General features: G+C 40.5%; 2 protein-coding genes across 7 annotated transcripts in view; one reads left to right on the top strand and one right to left on the bottom strand.

Moving 5' to 3' along the window:
* Positions 1 to 1,624: 1,624 nt before the first annotated feature.
* On the bottom strand, positions 1,625 to 5,148 carry LOC113933649 (F-box only protein 41-like). 2 transcript variants are annotated; one of them, XM_027614007.1, is made up of 3 exons: positions 4,383 to 5,148; positions 3,114 to 3,179; positions 1,625 to 2,238 (listed from the first exon to the last, which is right to left on the bottom strand). In XM_027614007.1, exon 1 carries the CDS (start codon positions 5,122 to 5,124, stop codon positions 4,507 to 4,509), a length of 618 nt encoding a protein of 205 aa, XP_027469808.1. In that variant the 5' UTR covers positions 5,125 to 5,148; the 3' UTR covers positions 1,625 to 2,238; positions 3,114 to 3,179; positions 4,383 to 4,506. The 2 variants fall into 2 exon arrangements, with proteins under 2 accessions (XP_027469808.1, XP_027469806.1); XM_027614005.1 differs by having other exon boundaries at positions 3,114 to 5,148.
* The window catches only part of RALGPS2 (Ral GEF with PH domain and SH3 binding motif 2), a 153,269-nt gene continuing 140,641 nt past the window's right edge, over positions 4,977 to 17,604 (top strand). For 2 of the 5 annotated variants that reach the window (XM_027613996.2, XM_027613997.2), the window contains exon 1: positions 4,977 to 5,153. The gene's annotated coding sequence lies outside the window, so the exon portion shown is untranslated. The remainder of the gene's footprint in view (positions 5,154 to 17,604) is intronic. The other 3 variants (XM_027613998.2, XM_027613999.2, XM_027614000.2) reach the window with 2 other exon arrangements.

The raw sequence follows: 17,604 nt of genomic DNA, 5'->3' as shown, positions 1-17,604 counted from the left end.
TTTATAGACATTTTCAGGGAACACCTAAACACCCTTGACATCACCTATTGTTAGTGCTTTGCTTGTTTTATGTTTTCTCTTCTCTCTCTCTCTCTCTATATATGTATATATTTCTCAACCGTGCATAGCTCCTAGTCCTTTATCCTAAATACCACAGCATTTAGAGACACATAGTACAGTTACCCACTTCAGTGATTTTAACATTGATACTTTTATCTAATCAATCTACCATCTGTTTTCCAATTAACCCAGTAATGTGCTTTACAGAATTATTTTCCCCTCCAGTAAAGGTTCCAGTCTAGTATTTCATATTGCATTTAGTTGTCATGGTTCTTTAGCTGGAATATGTTCATAGTCTTTGTCTTTCGGAGCATTGACATCTTTGAAGAATATAGCCACCACCCCGCATTAAAAAACAAAACAAGACCTAGAATATTCTTCATTTGGAATCTGATATTTTTTTTTTTTTAGATTTTATTTATTTATTTGAGAGAGAGAATGAGATAGAGAGAGAGCATGAGAGGGGAAAGGGTCAGAGGGAGAAGCAGACTTCCTGCTGAGCAGGGAGCCCGATGTGGGACTCAATCCCGGGACTCCAGGATCATGACCTGAGCCGAAGGCAGTCGCTTAACCAACTGAGCCACCCAGGCGCCCTGGAATCTGATATTTCTTTATCAGATTCCTCATTCAACTTCCTTGTTTCCTCACTAGGTGCTGTGTCCTCTGGGAATCATATCTCAAGGCAAACAATGTGCATCTGTCCCTCATTCATGATGTTAATTTCGATTACCTGGTCAAGATTTTGCCCAGTTTCTCTAGCGTATAATTAGTGTTTTTCCTTCCTTGCAAGCAACAGGAAGTCTATAGGAAGAACTGTGAGATGATGCAAATATTGTTTCTCATCAAAATGTCTCCTTGTATTTAGCATCCATTGACGGTTTTTGTGTTACCCAATCTTTGCCACAATGGTTGCAAAATGGTGATTGTCCAACTCCAGCACTCCCTCCACACTTACCTGTTGGCATTCAATATTCCACCATAAACAAGAGTACCCTCCTCTTCTCCACTCATTTTATCCATTTATTACTGATACGGATTTATGAATTCCTGGGGCTTTTAATTCTAACCTTATTTTGAAAGCAGGATATATAAGGAAACTACTGTGACGAATATTATCAACAAAGATCCTCAGTATGGAGAAAATGCCTAAAATTTATAGAAAGTAGAATGCAATAATGATTCACTCATCTGGTAAACCCAAATATCCAAAATATTGAGGAAAACATGAAAGTAGACAAATGGCCTTTCTATTAAGTAAATGTCCCCCACATATTGGAATAGTTTTAGTATATTCTGAGGTTCTTTCCTCTTATTTTATGCATACATTAAAAATATTCGTTGTTTGGCTTCCCAGGCTAACGTGATAAGACAATTCAAAGGGAGGTGTGTTAATATATGGATGCGGCGGTGTGGTAGGACCGTCAGGAAGGTCAATAACGAGCACCATCCAGATCAATTAGACTTAAAGGAATTCACGAACATAGTAGGCCACAATCATTTATTGTAGGGTGAAGGATACCAAGTACTTCTAAGCTCCCACACACATCTCGGTATTATCGCTTCTGATTATAAAATACCTCTGGGTCATTAGAAATAGGTCAAACTATACTATGTTTTATTAGTTTAAGGCAGAGAAACTGGTGACATTTCAGGAAAAAAATCAATACACGTGGTTTAAATTCAATTGTTTCTAGTGCTTTAAGATGAAAACCTCTGTTATCTAGAATATCTAATTTTGTTCAATCCCTCACTGCCCCTTCTTTGTCCTGTCAGATAAATGAGGCATTACCGAAATCATCTTTAAAGTTAATACTGAAAATTATTAGTTCATGCAAACATTTATTTATGTACTAGCTGGTCTCCAAGACTTATTCCGGGGAACAAGACATCATTAAGTAAATACTTCCCCGCTGACCCATTCCCCGCATAGAGTTGCCCATGTGAGAAACAGCTCAATCTTAAGTTAGGCCTTATGCCTCTTAACAGTTGGTACTCATATTTGAATGGACTGTTGATTATCTTTGTCCTTGGTATCTGTGGCATGTCTCACTTGATTGGGAAGGGTGGCAGGCTCTCCTCGTACCCTGGTGTCAGATTTCTGGAGAATGTGTGTCTACCTCTTCAAAGTCCTCCCATAGATCCTTTCCCTCAGAGTGAATTTTGGGTCTGCTATTTTGCCTAGATTTTAAATCAGAACATTGCAAACATAACTGATAAATTTTTTCAAAATGTCTGGCCAATATATATATATATATATATATATTTGAAAGAAGAGATTAAGGGTTAGAGAAATAATATAGGTCTATGTGATTGCAGAAATTCCGTTGGCTGTAATAGAATTAGGTGTTTTTGAAATAAGGTTTCTAACTATGCCAGTTTGATTTTGACAGCAGTAATGAGAGGAGTTGTTTGTTGATTTGGTTCTTGCTGTGGTGGTCTCTTATTTGAAACTGCTTGTTCTATATCTAAATGAGTTCTTTCGCTTACCCCTTGGAAATAATTTTGATGGATAGTAATAAAACTGTTACATAATGGTGATTCCTCTGAAACAATTTTAAGCATATTGAATTCTTATTGATTTCTATTTTATATAATGGCATTTCTCTTTTATACATTCGTACTTTTTGTTATACTAAGACTTAGCATATCTCTTATCTCCTGGCAAAAGCAAATGGAATACATAAGGCAACTTACAGAATTTAACTGTGATAAAAGATGCTCTGGTAAAGAAAATTTGCTGCTGGTCCTGTTTAAGTATAAAAAGCCATTGTTCCATTTGCATATCAATAAATGGGAAGGGACACTGGCTTTCTAAAATAATTCCCAAGCTCTGACCAAAAAAAAAAAAAAAGATGTTGAGAATAAACTTTTCTTCTATGTTTTTATTCGTAAATTCTTAATCTCACCAATTTCAGAAGTTTGAACTCAACATAACTCTAAAGGTTAATAAAACTATTATTTTAGAGGTTATCAACACGAGAAATAGATTTTGAGTAATTATTCCAAACTCAGAAATTCAGTACGTATAAGAATTTAGAATATCCGTGGCCTACCTTCATGAGTCACGTGCTTTTTTCTCTTCAAAATCCAAATGAAAACTTCACTGCTCTTACAGTAAACTGTGAAAATTAATGGTAGATGTAGGAACACAGCCTCATTTGTTTTTATGAAACCCTAATTCAAGTTTAAAGTAATTGCAAGACATTAATACTAGAATTCCCTGTTGTTCCTCAGTTTTATTTCTAAGTATTTATTTCTTAAAATGGGATATGTGTATGTGTGTGTATATGTAATTGTTGTATGTATTATTGTTGGCACACAGCCAAGCACCTTTTCCTTAATCTCTTATTAACACTTAAAAAAGAATAAACATTTACCTAACTTGATAACTAGAAGGTTTTCCCCCAAGTGCTAATTCTGTTTGCCTGTTGTTTCCTTGGGACTTGAAGCAATTCACATCTATGGGAAAACTTCCTGTATACATAACACACTTCCCCCCTTTTAACCAATAGTCTGTTTTCTTTTTTCTAAGTCTATTCTCATTCGAAAGTTGTTTTTTTTCCTTCTTTTGGTTTCTCTACTTCAACCAGTGATTTCTTTATGATTCCTTTCAAGACTTTCTTTGAAAGCAAAATGCAATAAAATTGAAAAACCATAAACTTTGTCTATCCCTGTTTTTGTTTGCCAACTCACCTTTGGGTGTGGAGAGGGGGGAGGGAAGGCTTTAAAAGAAATAACCCTGTTTGAGGGAAGGCGTTGAAGACATTCTAGCTTCCCTAAGAGTAAAGGGCTAGGATACCAGGCGATCAAAGAAGGAAATAATTAGCATTCTTCGATATACAAGATTAATCATTTCTGCTTAGTGGTTATTAAAGGGAGGAAAGAAACCAAATGGGAACAATTTTGGTCCTTTCATGTTTTATATCCAATGCTAGTACACAGTATTCCTTCCACAGCCTCCTGCACACTGCCTAAAGAAGAGCTGCAGATCATCAAATAATCATCATTTCCAAATGGTCTAATGACGGCATATATAAAGGTGGCTCACTTAAAACCTTCCATTTATAGTCACACTGCATCAAATGGTGCTAATTTTAAGTAGGCCACCCCACACAGTGCACCCTCCGAAACAACACTCTTCCACCATTTATACCGAATCTAATCCTTTTTCATTCACACAAAATATTTGATAATTCAGAATCTTGTTCATGCATTGACGTGAAAATACTTTTCACCTGGAACTCATCAATCTGAGACCCCGGGATGCCAAATTTCTGTCATTTGCTTATTAAGCCAAGGGCGGTCCCCTGCATAACACTTACAAAGGCCTACTTCTAACACTTCCCGAATCTTTATGAGAGTATCGACCACCATAATTTATGGTCCCATGGCAGTGGGGTGGCTCTTCACATTTGGAGCCCTCTCACTTGCCCGCCGCGACTAATTTTAACCAAAACCACCGCTGGCGCGGGCAGAATATTTCATCTGGGAGTCAAGTGTTTCCAGACTTTGTTCTCCGGCCTTAAAGATGACAGCGACAGACACCAGAGTGGATTTCACCTTGGTGGGCCCCGTGCCGGGAGGAGGTGGCCGGCTGCGGCGGGTGCCCCACCTGTCAGCCCTCCAACCCTTCCCCGCCCCTCCGTTGGGCGGGCAGCGGCCCCTCCCTCCCGCGAGCGCGGGGCCGAGGGGCTGCGGCAAGCGGCGCGCGCCACGGACACCGGTCCCCCGCGGCAGTTGGGCTTGCGGGGCAGAAGAGCGGCTGGCGCGGCGCGCGCGGCGAAGACCCCGCCGGTCGCGGCGCTGGGGGCACGCGCAAGCGCGCTCGTTTGGTGCGCGCGCCCACGCGGCTCCGCCCCGCCCTCCCTGCGCGCGCCCGCCAGGTCCGCTCTCCTCCCCCACCCCCCGGCGCGGACGGGGTGGATCCAGCTCACTCCCCTCCCCCGAGCGGTGGTGGCGGCGGCGGGCGCTGAATGAGAGACGCCGACTGCTCGGGTCGCCGGGCGCTAGCCTAGGCGGCGGCGGCGGCGACAACGAAGACTGAAGCCGGCGTCGTCTTTCCATCCTTCGAGGCGACGGCCGCAGCTGCACAGGTCGGTGCTCTGGGGCCGCGGGCCCGGTGCCGAGCCTCGGCGGGCGGTGCGGGGGAGGGAAGGTGGGTGCGCTGCGCCCCCCGGGCGGCGCGGAGCCGCCGCAACGGCGGCGGCGCGGGGAATGGCGGCGGCTCCGGCGCTGCGGTGTGGAGCTCCTGGCCGCGGGCCCCGGGGCTGCTCGCCCTCGGCACGGAGAGGGGGCTGCGGGGCTCTGGCTGCGGGAGGAGGGCGCTGGGGGCCCGGGGCCGCGTCTCCCTCGGCGGCTCGCCCTCCGAGGCTGGAGGCGGCCGTGCGGTGTCCGCTCCCGGTCTCTGTGCCGAGGCCGGGGGCGCGGCGGCCCCCTGAGGCCGCCTCGCTCTCCCTCCTGGGTGGCGGAAGCCCCTGGCCTCGGCCCGCGCTGCCCTGGCGCCCGGCTGCGCCTCAGCCTCCCTTCAGGTGAGCGGGAGTCCCGGGGACCGCGGAGCCGGGCCACACCCCCTCCCCTGGCCCTGGCCCTGGCGCTGCGCCCCCGAAGCCGGCAGCCGAGCCGGCCGCCCGCGAACCCGCGCCCGCGGTCAGGGTGACCTGTTGCGGAGCGGCCCGCAGCTCGGGTCGCCCGCTAGCCCGGGACGGGGAGAGGCTGGTCCTGAGCTGGCCTCGGGCCGGGTGCGCGGCCCGAGGTCTGGTTGCTGTACGGCTAGGAGCGGGCGTACTGTGAAAAGGAGAGATTCCGGACCGATCTGATCAAACACTTGCAAAGCCGGGATATCTGTCTGCAAATATCCGGAATTCCATTGCAGTATCGGATGAGGTAGGCTCATAAACACTGTGCTTCGAAGGTGATTTGGCAGAAGCCCGAGCCAAGTGTGAGGAGTTAATATCTGGAAAATAGCCGTAAACCAGTGCGGAGCTGAATTATCCTCCCACCTGCCCCCCTCGGAGCCCTTTTCCTGTAGCTGTGTGTTGTGCAGACGCAGGCCAGTTTCAGTGTACGTGGGCGTGTTTGGGAAGAAGCTGCGAGCTGATAGGAGGTACCTTAGTACAAATGTTAATTTGTTTGAACTGGGAGGGGTAAGGGAGGAGGAAGAAAGGGCACTGATGTTAACTGTGGGGGAGGGGCAGTTGAAACACCAAATTTCTGTTTAAGAGAGCGCTAAAGAGGAGTATCTAATACCCCGTGTTTAAGACCGTAAAAGTGGGGAACACAGGCAGCAGTTAATTGTGTTTTATCTTTTATGTTCCCTGGATTCCGCCCCCCCCCCCCCCCCCCACAACGCTGTAGTTGTTACAGAGAGCCTTGTTTTCGTACCGGTGTTTATGAATTGATTTTGTTGTATTTTTGTATTCACTGTCAGATCGACTCTTGTTTAAGTTTCTTTGAAGATGACCATCAGAATCTTGGGAAACTTTTGGATCCATGCACGTATATTATTGCACTCACAGATCATAGCTTGCTAGCCATAAAGCGTGTTCCACCCAGATAATTATGCTTGTGCAAGTTGGGTAGAATCATAAATATATTACTGTACTGTTACTGCTGAATATCTTACTGTAGACTTTAGAATTATGAAGGAACTTGGCCAAACAGTATTATTTTAATAAAAATAACTTCTCTAATTCAAGCTTTGTGAGTATGAAGTTTATCATCTAGCTTAAAAATTTTGGAAAATAACTTGTCTTATTAGCTTAAAGATTAAATATAAGGATGTTAGATGCCTTCTTGCATAATTTCAGTGTAATTAATTTAGTCTAAACGACATTTTCGCCTTTTTTAAAATTAAGTATAAAAATTTTTAAATAGTAGGATCTACCTTTTTTTTCCATTTTATTTCACCTTTAATTAAGGAATTTGACTTTTCAAAATATTCTGTGTGGAACTCTGGAAATACTGTTCACTTTGCCTAAATTATTCCATATTGCAACAGAACTTTAAAGATAGTGTTTGGTTTATCAAGATTGCAGCATGCTTTTCTGATAATATGTGTATATTTTGGTATCAGAACACACCAAAATTTCTTGAGAAAAAATATAACTAAAAAACTGGCTTTGTGAATCTTTTACTTAGTGTATTACACACCAGTAATAGAGTTGTGTTTTCAAATACCTAGTATGTTTTTTTTTTTTCAGTTTATTGTGTCATTACAGTTGAGACTGTGGTTGTTTGTACTGAGTGATGGATGTATAAGTGAAAATGTTCTGTTGCAACCTAAAACACTTAAGCTTTAGTTCATTCACTCATTCATTCATTCATTCCACACATACTTATTGAGTATATATTTGATGCCAGTTAGGTGCCTCGGTATTGGGGATACAACAGAAAAAGACAGGTCTGTGCTCTGGTGGAGTTGAAAGACTAAGTGGGCAAATAGTCTACTACTCGTCAAATAATGCTGTTTGTTCAGTGTTAGTTTAAAAGTTTAAGAAGCAGAAACTCCTATGATGAGTTTTGGTTAAGGATATTGTTTGTGTTTTTCCTTCTAAGTATAGTGGGAATTATTAGTGAACAAAAGCATTAAGACAGTTGTTTAAAAAATATGCTGGTGTTTATATACATTGTGTATCTGGTTCCCAACTATAACCAAAAATAAACATTCTACCTGAAGTCAGATGATGCACAGTTTACATGCGGTTAAACAACTTTAGTCTTTTGGTTTTTATGGTTAAATACTTGCTAAAAATATTCTCTCTCTGCACTTACTTGTTTATAAGGGAGTCTGATTTTTTTTTTTAAGTCTAGATTTTTAAAATATTGCCTTTTCTTGGGATGCCTGGGTGGCTCAGTCGGTTGAGCATCTGCCTTCAGCTCAGGTCATGATCCCAGGACCCTGGGATGAAGTCCCGCCTTGGGCTTCCTGCTCAGCAGAGAACCTGCTTCTCCCTCTGCCTGCTACTCCCCCTGCTTGTGCTCTCTCTGACAAATAAATAATAAAATCTTTTAAAAAAAATCTTTTCTTTTTCTGACTGTGTGTGTGTGTGTGAGTGGACCAGTGTCCCACTGTTCTTCCATAGAATCTGATAGCCATTATTGCTAAAATCAGAAAAATTTGAAAGTGATAGGTTTCCCTTTTTGTTTAAAACATGACTATTGGTGTAGTTCTTTGCAGATCACAAAGCTTTTTAATATGTATTACGGATCCTTAAATATATGGGTACTTCTTATTGACAGGACTGCTAATTTTATTTTGTTTTTTAATATTTATTTATCTTAAATAAATTTAAGGGGGGAGGAGCAGAGGGAGAGGGAGGAGAGAGAACCCCAGGCAGACTCCTGCCAAGTGGAGCCCTCCTGGGGTTCAGTCCCAGGACCCGGAGATCATGACCCCAGCCAAAATCAAGAGTTGGATGCTTACTGACTGAGCCACCCAGCTGCCCCCAAGACTGCCAACTTTATAGGCATTATTATCTGTATTTTAGATGCTGAAGCACAACGCCAGTGAGCAGTCAGCCCAAACCCGAGTGGTAGCTGTTACTGTACTGCAGTGCTCCATCTTGGGAGTGTAGGGCTTGGGGAAAGCATCAACATGTAGTGCTACAGTTCAGTGTACAGTAGTCTACTGGTCTTTTCCAGAAATTTCTAAACTTTTAAACTTTAAACCCTCTCTTAATTGAAATATAGTTAGTTTACTTTCTTTTTGTGAGTTAAACTTTAAAACCTATTTAAAATCTAAAAGTATCACGGTTACAGGATTTCTTCTCCTTTGGTGCCCGTGGTTCTTGGTCACGCCACTTGGAAGAATGAAGAGGTAGACCAGAGGAAGAGTGGTGGGCAGCAGAGTTTATTGAGTGATACTACAAAGCTCCGGAAGAGGGAGGGGACCCAAGAGGGTTGCCGATTTGGTTTTTAGATCTAGGGTTTTTTTGTTTTTTGAGCGTGAGAGAGATCACGAACGGGGGGGAAGGGTAGAGGGAGAAGCAGACTCCCCTCAAGCAGGGAGCCCGATGTGGGATTTGATGGGGAACTCCATCCCAGGATCCTGGGATCATGACCTGAGCCAAAGGCAGATGCTTAACCTACTGAGCCACCCAGGCGCCCCTCAATCTAGGGGCTTTTATGGGGTTGTTGGTGGACTGTTTCAATCTAATTAACTCTCCAGGCGCTTGTCATCACATCAGTGGGAGAGGGTGGGGGGCTCCTTATGAAATCCTTTTAAGGGTGGTTTCCTCTTGGGGGGGATTGTTCCTGCCTGTCTTTCTTCTGTCATTATCACTTTTTTTGCTATATAAAAAAGACACAGATAGTTTTGATGTACTTTTAATGGTATAAGTGTTTTGAGAATAAGATGTATTAAAATCAACCTTATTTTTTGAATATGAGGTTTTATTGTATAACAACCATATTTGAAATAAAATTATCCCTTCAGTTTTAATACTACATTTTTTTGGTAAAGATTTTATTTATTTATTCATGAGAGACAGAGAGACAGAGAGGCAGAGGGAGAAGCAGGCTCCGCCCGATGCGGGACTCATCCCAGGTCTCCAGGATCATAACCTGAGCCGAAGGCAGACCCTCAACCACCTGAACCACCCAGGCGCCCCAATACTACATTTTTTTTAACTTAATTTTCAGTGAAAAGATAATTCAAAGAGGTTGAAACTCTACCTCAGCCTGAATGAGGTTCCTTGGAGTGGAAAATGAATGTTTTGCACTACTCTGTAAATTGTTTCTTTAAATGCATCTTATTCCCAATGGTTTAGTGTTCAACCTTAGTGAGAGAATGAAGATCAGATGTAATAAATTTTGGTAACTTGGAATTAATCTGGAATCTTTCTTGATTAATGTGTTGAGGTTTTGATTTGGGAAAACTTTTAACTATATAGTTAAAATATAAACATCTTCATATTCTATGGAAAGAAAAGTTTGAGTATAAATTTATGCAATAACTTTACTAAGTAATGGCTAGCTATGGGTATAGGAAGATTATAAGTAGCAGTGTTTCTGTGACTTAGGTTGAGGGTGCCTAGCTATTTATGTGCCATTACTGAGAACTTGTGGTACAGGGTCTGGAATGATACGTTGCTTTGGAGTATGAGAGGCTTAAAATGAAGCTCTCACCTTGAACTTAATTGATACCTTCCTGTGATTGTACTTTCATGACTTTTTCTCAAAACACATTTTCATTTTTAGGTTGATTTCCTTTTTGCTGATTCTTGGAGCCCTTTTCTGAAAATCCTACCTAAATAGCATACCTAAATATCACACTCTACCCTTACCCTTATTTTTCTTCACAACATTAATTTAGCTGACATTATAGCATACATTAACTTGTTTATTGTTTTCTTCCCTCTGGATATAAGCTTCATGAGGGCAAGAACTTAGTTTTCTTCACTGTTGTATTCCTAGCACCTAGAAAAGTGCCTAGCACGTAGTCAATAATACCTAGGTAATATTTGTGGGGTGAGTGAATTAATTGACCTTAAATGACACAAAAACCATTTTTTTGTTTTGTTTTAAAAACAAACACATTAATTGTGTTAATTGTACAACTTTGCAGTTAAGAAAATTGTACTATAGGACTTATAATGAAAAACACCATCCCCTGCTTCATCTTGGTATAATTTTTCCTCTTATGTTCTGCTCTCAGAGCAACCATTTTTGATACTTTCAGCTGTTTTTTTCTGGTGTTTACTCCCATATTTTGAAATACTATTTGTTTTTCAATTTTAGATTCTGGTTTGCAACTGTGGAGGATGAGTCTGTGCTTTAGGATTCTTAGGCCACTTTGAACATCCTCTCCTTTTATCTCCCAGTATATCATGCTTTTGGTTAAATCACTATTCATTTTTCACATTATTATGACCTCATAATATGTTCACCATTGAACTTTGCAGTGTACTATGATTATATTTCTTGTAGTTAAAATTTTTTCTTTTTAAATTTTATTTAGTTTCCCATTTGTGTCTCTCTCTCTCTCTCTTTTTTTTTTTAGAAGCTGTCCCAGTATGTTTAAGCACATCACATAATTGTTCAGTTTTTTTCAAAATTGGGGAAAACCCTAGGTCTTTCTGTGCTTTTGCTCAAATCTGCACTGTGGCTCTCCACTTCTGCCACCCAGGTTTAGCCTGTGATTTGCCTTCAGGATTCTGAGAGTTCTCTTTGTCTTTTGCCTCTGTCAGAGCCTGTGGTCTCCGGATCCATGCCTTCCTCTTTCTCCATTTATACCTCTGTTTTGGTGAAATGCATCCCTCTGTAACTTTCCAGAGAGAGAATGTATGAGGAGGTGAAATTTTTGAGATGTTTGTATTACTGAAGATAGCTTGCTTCCATGCTAATACCTGGTTAATAATTTGGCTGGTCTGGGTATAGCGTTCTAAGGTAGAATAATGTTCCCTCAAGATTTAAGGGATTGCACTATAATTTTCTAGTGTCAGGTAGTTGTACCAGAGTCTTTTGCCATTCAGTCTTCATCCTTTATAGGTAACCTCTCCCTTTTAAGATCCTTTTTTTTGGGAGGGGGTCATGAGTATATCTGATACGTCCCTGATGTTGTATGTGTCTTGTGTGGATCTTACTTTATTTCTTGTGCATGGAACTTAATGGGCCCTTGCAACCAGCTCTGCCCATATTAGATGAGAGGAGAGATAATCTACAGGGGTCAGCAAAGTTTTCTTCAAAGGGCTACATAGTAAGTATTTTAGGCTTTGTGGGCAAAACAGTTTCTGTTACTAATACTAAGCTTTACTTCTATAGCCTGAAAGCAGCCATAGATAGCATGGGCATGGTTTGCTGACTCCTGATCTGTGTGCACAGGTGGAAGGATTAGCCTTTGCTTTAATAGGAGTAGGGAGAGTTTATCTATAGAAACAGGAGAGAAGATGGAATACAGTTGACCCGTGAACCCTTGAACAACACAGGGATTAGGGGCGCCAACTTCTGTGCCATCAAAAATTCATATATGACCTTAGACTTCTCCAAAACTTTACTTAATAGCCTACTGTTGACAGGAAGCCTCTGATAATATAAACAGCCAGTTAACACATATTTTGTATATTGCTATAAATTATATACACCTTCTTACAATAAAGTAAGCTACACAAAAGAAAATGTTACTAAGAAAATGATAAGGAAGAGAAAATACATTTACGGTACTGTATGGTATTTATTGAAAAAAAAAAAAAATCCACATATAAGTGGACCCGTGCAGTCAACCTTGTGTTGTTCACGGGTAGCTGTATGTAGACACAGACATGATGGTGGTGGTTTGGGCAAATTTTCACCTAAGGTTTTCTGTTTGCTTTAGTGTATGGGAAGCAAGGTCACTGGCTGAGAATAAGGAATAGGAGTGTGTATCAGGGGTTTGAGAAGAGGGGAAAATACATGATGTAGTCCTCTATCAAAGAGTGGAGAAGAGAACAGAACAGAATGGGGAAATACAGTGTGATTGCCGGGCAGCAGCATGAAGGGCTCACTTGAATGTCATGTTCCTGACTTTTGATAGGAATACCTCTAAGATCTCATCATTAAGTATGATATCTTACTATAGGTTTTTTTTTATTTAGACAGGGTTATTTTATTAATCTCAGAAATATTTTCGTATGTAATATGTACATATATGTATATATATTTTAATGCATACAAACTTAGCCTGTATAATGCTTATATCTAGAGAAATGCCAAAAGAAAGAACTATCATTATTTTCCCAAGTGCAAATTTTGATTTAAGAATCATTCATTTATCTGTTCATTTAAAAAAAGTCTTGGGGGCTCTTGGGTGGCTCAGTGGGTTAAGCTGCTGCCTTCACCTCAGGTCCTGGGATCAAGCCTGCTCAGCGGGGAGTCTGCTTCTCCCTCTCTGCTGCTCCCCCTGCTTGTGCTTTCTCTCACTCTCTCTCCCCTGCTTGCTGTCAAATAAATAAATAAAATCTTTAAAAAAAAAAAAAAAGTCTGGGAGCAGGGCGCTTGGGTGGCACAGTTGGTTGAGCCTCCGACTCTTGGTTTCAGCTCAGGTCATAATCTCAGGGTCATGGGATAGAGCCTTGCATGGGGCTCCGGGCTTAGCAAGGAGTCTGCTTCAGATTCTCTCTGTCTCTCAAGTAAATAAATAAATCTTAGAAAATGCTCCACAGTGGGGCATCTGGGTGGCCCAGTTGGTTAAGCCTTCCTCTGGGGTCACGATCCCAGTGTCCTGGGATTGAGCCCGCCTCGGGCTCCCTGCTCAGCGGAGAGTCTGCTTCTCCCTGTGTCTCTCCCCCTGTTTACACTCTGTCTCTCACTTTCTCTCAAATAAGTAAAATCTTAAAAAAAAAGAAAGAAAGAAAATGCTCCATGACTTTTTTTTTTTTTTAATGTGCAGGAATAGTTCTTGGTGCTGGCGATACAGCCATAAACAAAAAGATAAAAAGTTTGCCTTCATGTACGTTTATATTTTAACCAGCTAACATATAATACAATTAAAATATACATACACAAAAACAACAAGTAAGGAACACTTATAATGTGATGTTTTGTGAAAGAATTTCCCCATTCAGTTAATTAACACACCCATCACCTCACATTTACCTTTTTTTTTTTTTTTTTTGGTGAGAACATTTAAGTTCTACGTTCTTAGCAAATTTCAGTTATACAGTACAGTTACCAATTGTCATTACCGTGTTATACATTAGATCCTCAAATCTTAGTCCTTTTATAATTTAAAGTTTGTACTGTTTACCAACCTCTCCCTATTTCCTCTACCTTACTATAAATTTCTGATGGATAACTGTAAAAGATTAAGAAATGCCTTCTAGTCTTGGTTTTGCAAGAATTTTTTTCTTTTACTGTCATAAATAAGTATTGAATTTTATGAAGTGTTTTTCTGTGTTGGTAGAGATGATCGTGTATATTTTCTCCATTAATCTGCTAAAAGGATGTATTAGATGTATTACGTTATGAGATTATCTCCTGTTTGCATTATTGGGTCCAGTCCTACTTAGCTATGTTGCATTTGTCTCTCCACACCCACACTGCTGAACTTGGTTTGCCATTGTCTTAGAGTTTTTTAAAATCCACATTTATCAGTAAGTTTATCAGATTTCTATGTATGTATTTTGGCTTTGAAGTTATGCTGACTTCATAAAATGAGTTATGGAGCTTTCCTTTTCTATACCCTGAAATAGTTTTGTAACAGAGATTATGTATGTGCTTCTTGAAGGGGCTATAGATGTAATATGAAAGGTGAAAAATAAAGTTTCTAGAGAAAACATGGAAAAATACCTATGTGACCCTTTGGTAGGCAAAGATTTTTTTTACACAGGACATAGTAAGTGCTAACCAGATAAGACAGATAAATTGTTCTTCATTAAATAAGAACTTCTGTTCATCAAAGGATACTATTAAGAGAGCAAATAGGCAAGTTGACACCCTGGTAAAAGTGTCTGCATTACTTAGACCTGACAGAGGACTTGTATCTAGAGTATATGTGTCAAAACAAAACCATAAAAATACCAGGAACCCATTTTTGAAACAAATGGGTTCCTGAGCAAAACACTGGAACAGGCATTTATAAAGTGAGTTGTTCAGATGGCTAAGGTGAAAAGGTACTCACACATAATTTTTAGAGAACTACAGATTAAAATATCATGTGATACCACTGTATACCCACCTGAATGGTGTTAATGGAAAAAGTCTGAAACTAAGTCTGAAACTACTAAGTGTTGACAAGAATGTAGAGCATTTGGAACTCTCAGACTATCAGGTGGGTTTGAAAATTGGTAAAATCACTTTTGAAAATTCTTTAGTATCATCTGCGAATGTTATACACATGTATGCCCTGTGATCCAGCAATTTCACTTCTTGTTTTAGACTCAATAGAAATCAATATATATGCACATCAGAAGACTTTTTTTTTTTTTTAAAGAAAATATAGGGGTAGATTTTCATGACCTTGGAATAGGCAAAGCATTCCTAGATATGATACCAAAAGCAGGAGCAACAAAACAAAAATAAGGTAAATTGGAGTTCATCAAAATTTTAAACTTTTGCTTCAAAGGACACCATCAAGAAAGTAGAAAGACAGCCCAGAGAATGGGAGAAGATATTTACAAATCATATATCTGATAAGAGACTTGTATTCAGAATATACTCATTAATAAAAAGACAAATAACCTAATTTTAAAATAGAGGATCTGGGGGGTACCCTGGTGGCACAGTCAGTTAAGCGTCCAACTCTTGGTGTTGGCTCAGGTCCTGATCTTGGTGTCATGAGATCAAGCCCTGTGTTGGGCTTCACACTCGGCGTGGAGTCTGTTTGAGATTTGTTCTCCCTCTCCTTCTACCCCTCCCGCTTGTGTGTGTGCTCTTTCTCTCTCTCAAATCTTAAAGATAAAGGATCTGAATTGACATTTTTTGAAAGAAGAAATGCAATAAGTACATGAAAAGATGCTTGAGATTGTTAGCTATCAGGGAAATGAAATAAAAACCACAATGAGATACCACTTCACACCACTGGAATGACTAGAATCAAAAAGTTAGATAATAAGAGGGGAGCCTGTGTGGCTTAGTTAGTTAAGCGTCTGCCTTTGGCTCAGGTCATGATCCCACGGTTCTGGGATCAAGCCCCATGTCGGGCTCTCTGCTCAGCGGGGAGTCTGCTTCTCCCTCTCCCTGCTGCTCCCCCTGCTTGTATTCACTCTCTCTCTTTGACAAATAAATAAATAAAATCTTAAAAAAAAAGTTAGATAATAAATGTAGACAAGGATGTTAACAAATTGGAACCTTCATACACTGATAGGAATGTAAATTGATATAGCTACTTTGGATGACAGGATGACCGTTCTTCATATTATTTAACATAGAATTATCATATGACCAGCAATTTCTCTCCTGGGAATATACCCAAGAGAAGTGAAAACATGTCCTTGAAGAAAATGTACGTGAATGTTTAAAGCAGCATTATTCATTATAGGCAAGAAGTAGAAATAACCCAAATGTCTATAAACCAACAAATGAACAAACTGGATGTGATATGTCCTTGCAGTGGATTAGTATTCAGTGGTTAAAAGGAGTAGGTACTGATACGTGCTACAACATCAGTGAACCTTGAAGATATTATGCTAGGTGAAAGCAGCAGTCAGAAAATGCCACATGTAATATGACTCCATTCATATGAAATGTCCAGAACGGAGAAATCTGTAGAGACCGTAGATTAGTGGTTGCTTAGGACTGGAGGGGAGGGCAGTGGTGGGAGCTGAAGGACACGGAGTCTCTTTCTGAGGTGATGAAAACGTTCTAAAATTGAGTGATGATGGTTGTACATACCATTGAATTGTACACCTTATTTTTTAAAGTTGTAATTCCAGTATTGTTAACATACAGTGTTATATTAGTTTCGGGGGTACAGTATAGTGATTCAGCAATTCTGTACATTAGTCCATGCTCATCATGATGACTGTACTCTTAATCTCCTGAATTACACACTTGAAATTGGTGAATTGTATGGTATGTGAGTTATATTGTAATAAAGCTGTTAAAAAAAAATCAGGCATGGCAAAAATAATCAGTGATGTGAAGACATGCGATCATATTTGAGAAAAGCAGGATGCAGAGGAATATATAAAGTGTCTCATTTTGGGGGCACCTGGGTGGCTCATTCGTTAAGCGTCTGCCTTTGGCTCAGGTCATGATCCCGTGATCCTGGGATTGAGCCCCGCATCAGGCTCCCTGCTCAGCTGGAAGCCTGCTTCTCCCTCTCCCACTCCCCCTGCTTGTGTTCCCTCTCTTGCTGTGTCTCTCTCTGTCAAATAAATAAATAAAATCTTAAAAAAAAAAGTATATAAGTATTAGGAAACCAGCATGACTAAAGATATAACAACAAGAATTAGTCTTTTGGGCATGGTTTGGATTGAAGGGTTTATTTGCATTGGGGTGGGAAATAGTTACATTTGATAAGGTGGGACAGTATTACTATAAGGTGATATGAGAAAAGAATTGGGCATCTGTGCTGGGAGAAGCACAAAATTTCAAGTGAGAAATCATGAGGTCTGAGAGAGACAAGCCCAGAGCAAGAGATTGAATATTCTCATTTCTGGCTCTGTGGATACTCTTCTTCCCTTATTCTAGTACTTCTTTGGTTTCTCCCCTTCTTGAGACCACATCCAGTTTTTACCCAGGGAAGAGTACAGGCTTTGGTGTCAGACTTTTGGTGGTAGAATTCTGGCTGTATTCTTTACTAACTTGTGATCTTGGGCAGGTTGTTTAACTTTTCATGTCTATAACATGAGCATCATAAATAATAGCTTTCTTCATATGATATGAAGATTAAATGAGATGACACAACTTTTAGAACAATGCTAAGCATATAACATGTTCAATAAATAGCATATCTGTATGATGTCATATATACATGTATCATATACATGTCATTATATATATATATATATGGAATACTACTTGGGTAACTTGAATTTCTTATAGCTTAAAGAACCTAAGAAGTTAATTTGCTTGCACATTCACTTAGAGTAGGGCAACCCAGGGTGCAGGCTGGGTAAGAAATAGTAT

This window comes from Zalophus californianus, chromosome 10 (assembly GCF_009762305.2).
Source record: "Zalophus californianus isolate mZalCal1 chromosome 10, mZalCal1.pri.v2, whole genome shotgun sequence".
Classification (NCBI taxonomy): Eukaryota; Metazoa; Chordata; class Mammalia; order Carnivora; family Otariidae; genus Zalophus; species Zalophus californianus.
Note: the sequence above shows the minus strand (reverse complement) of the source record. Positions and strands in the feature narration are given on the sequence as shown.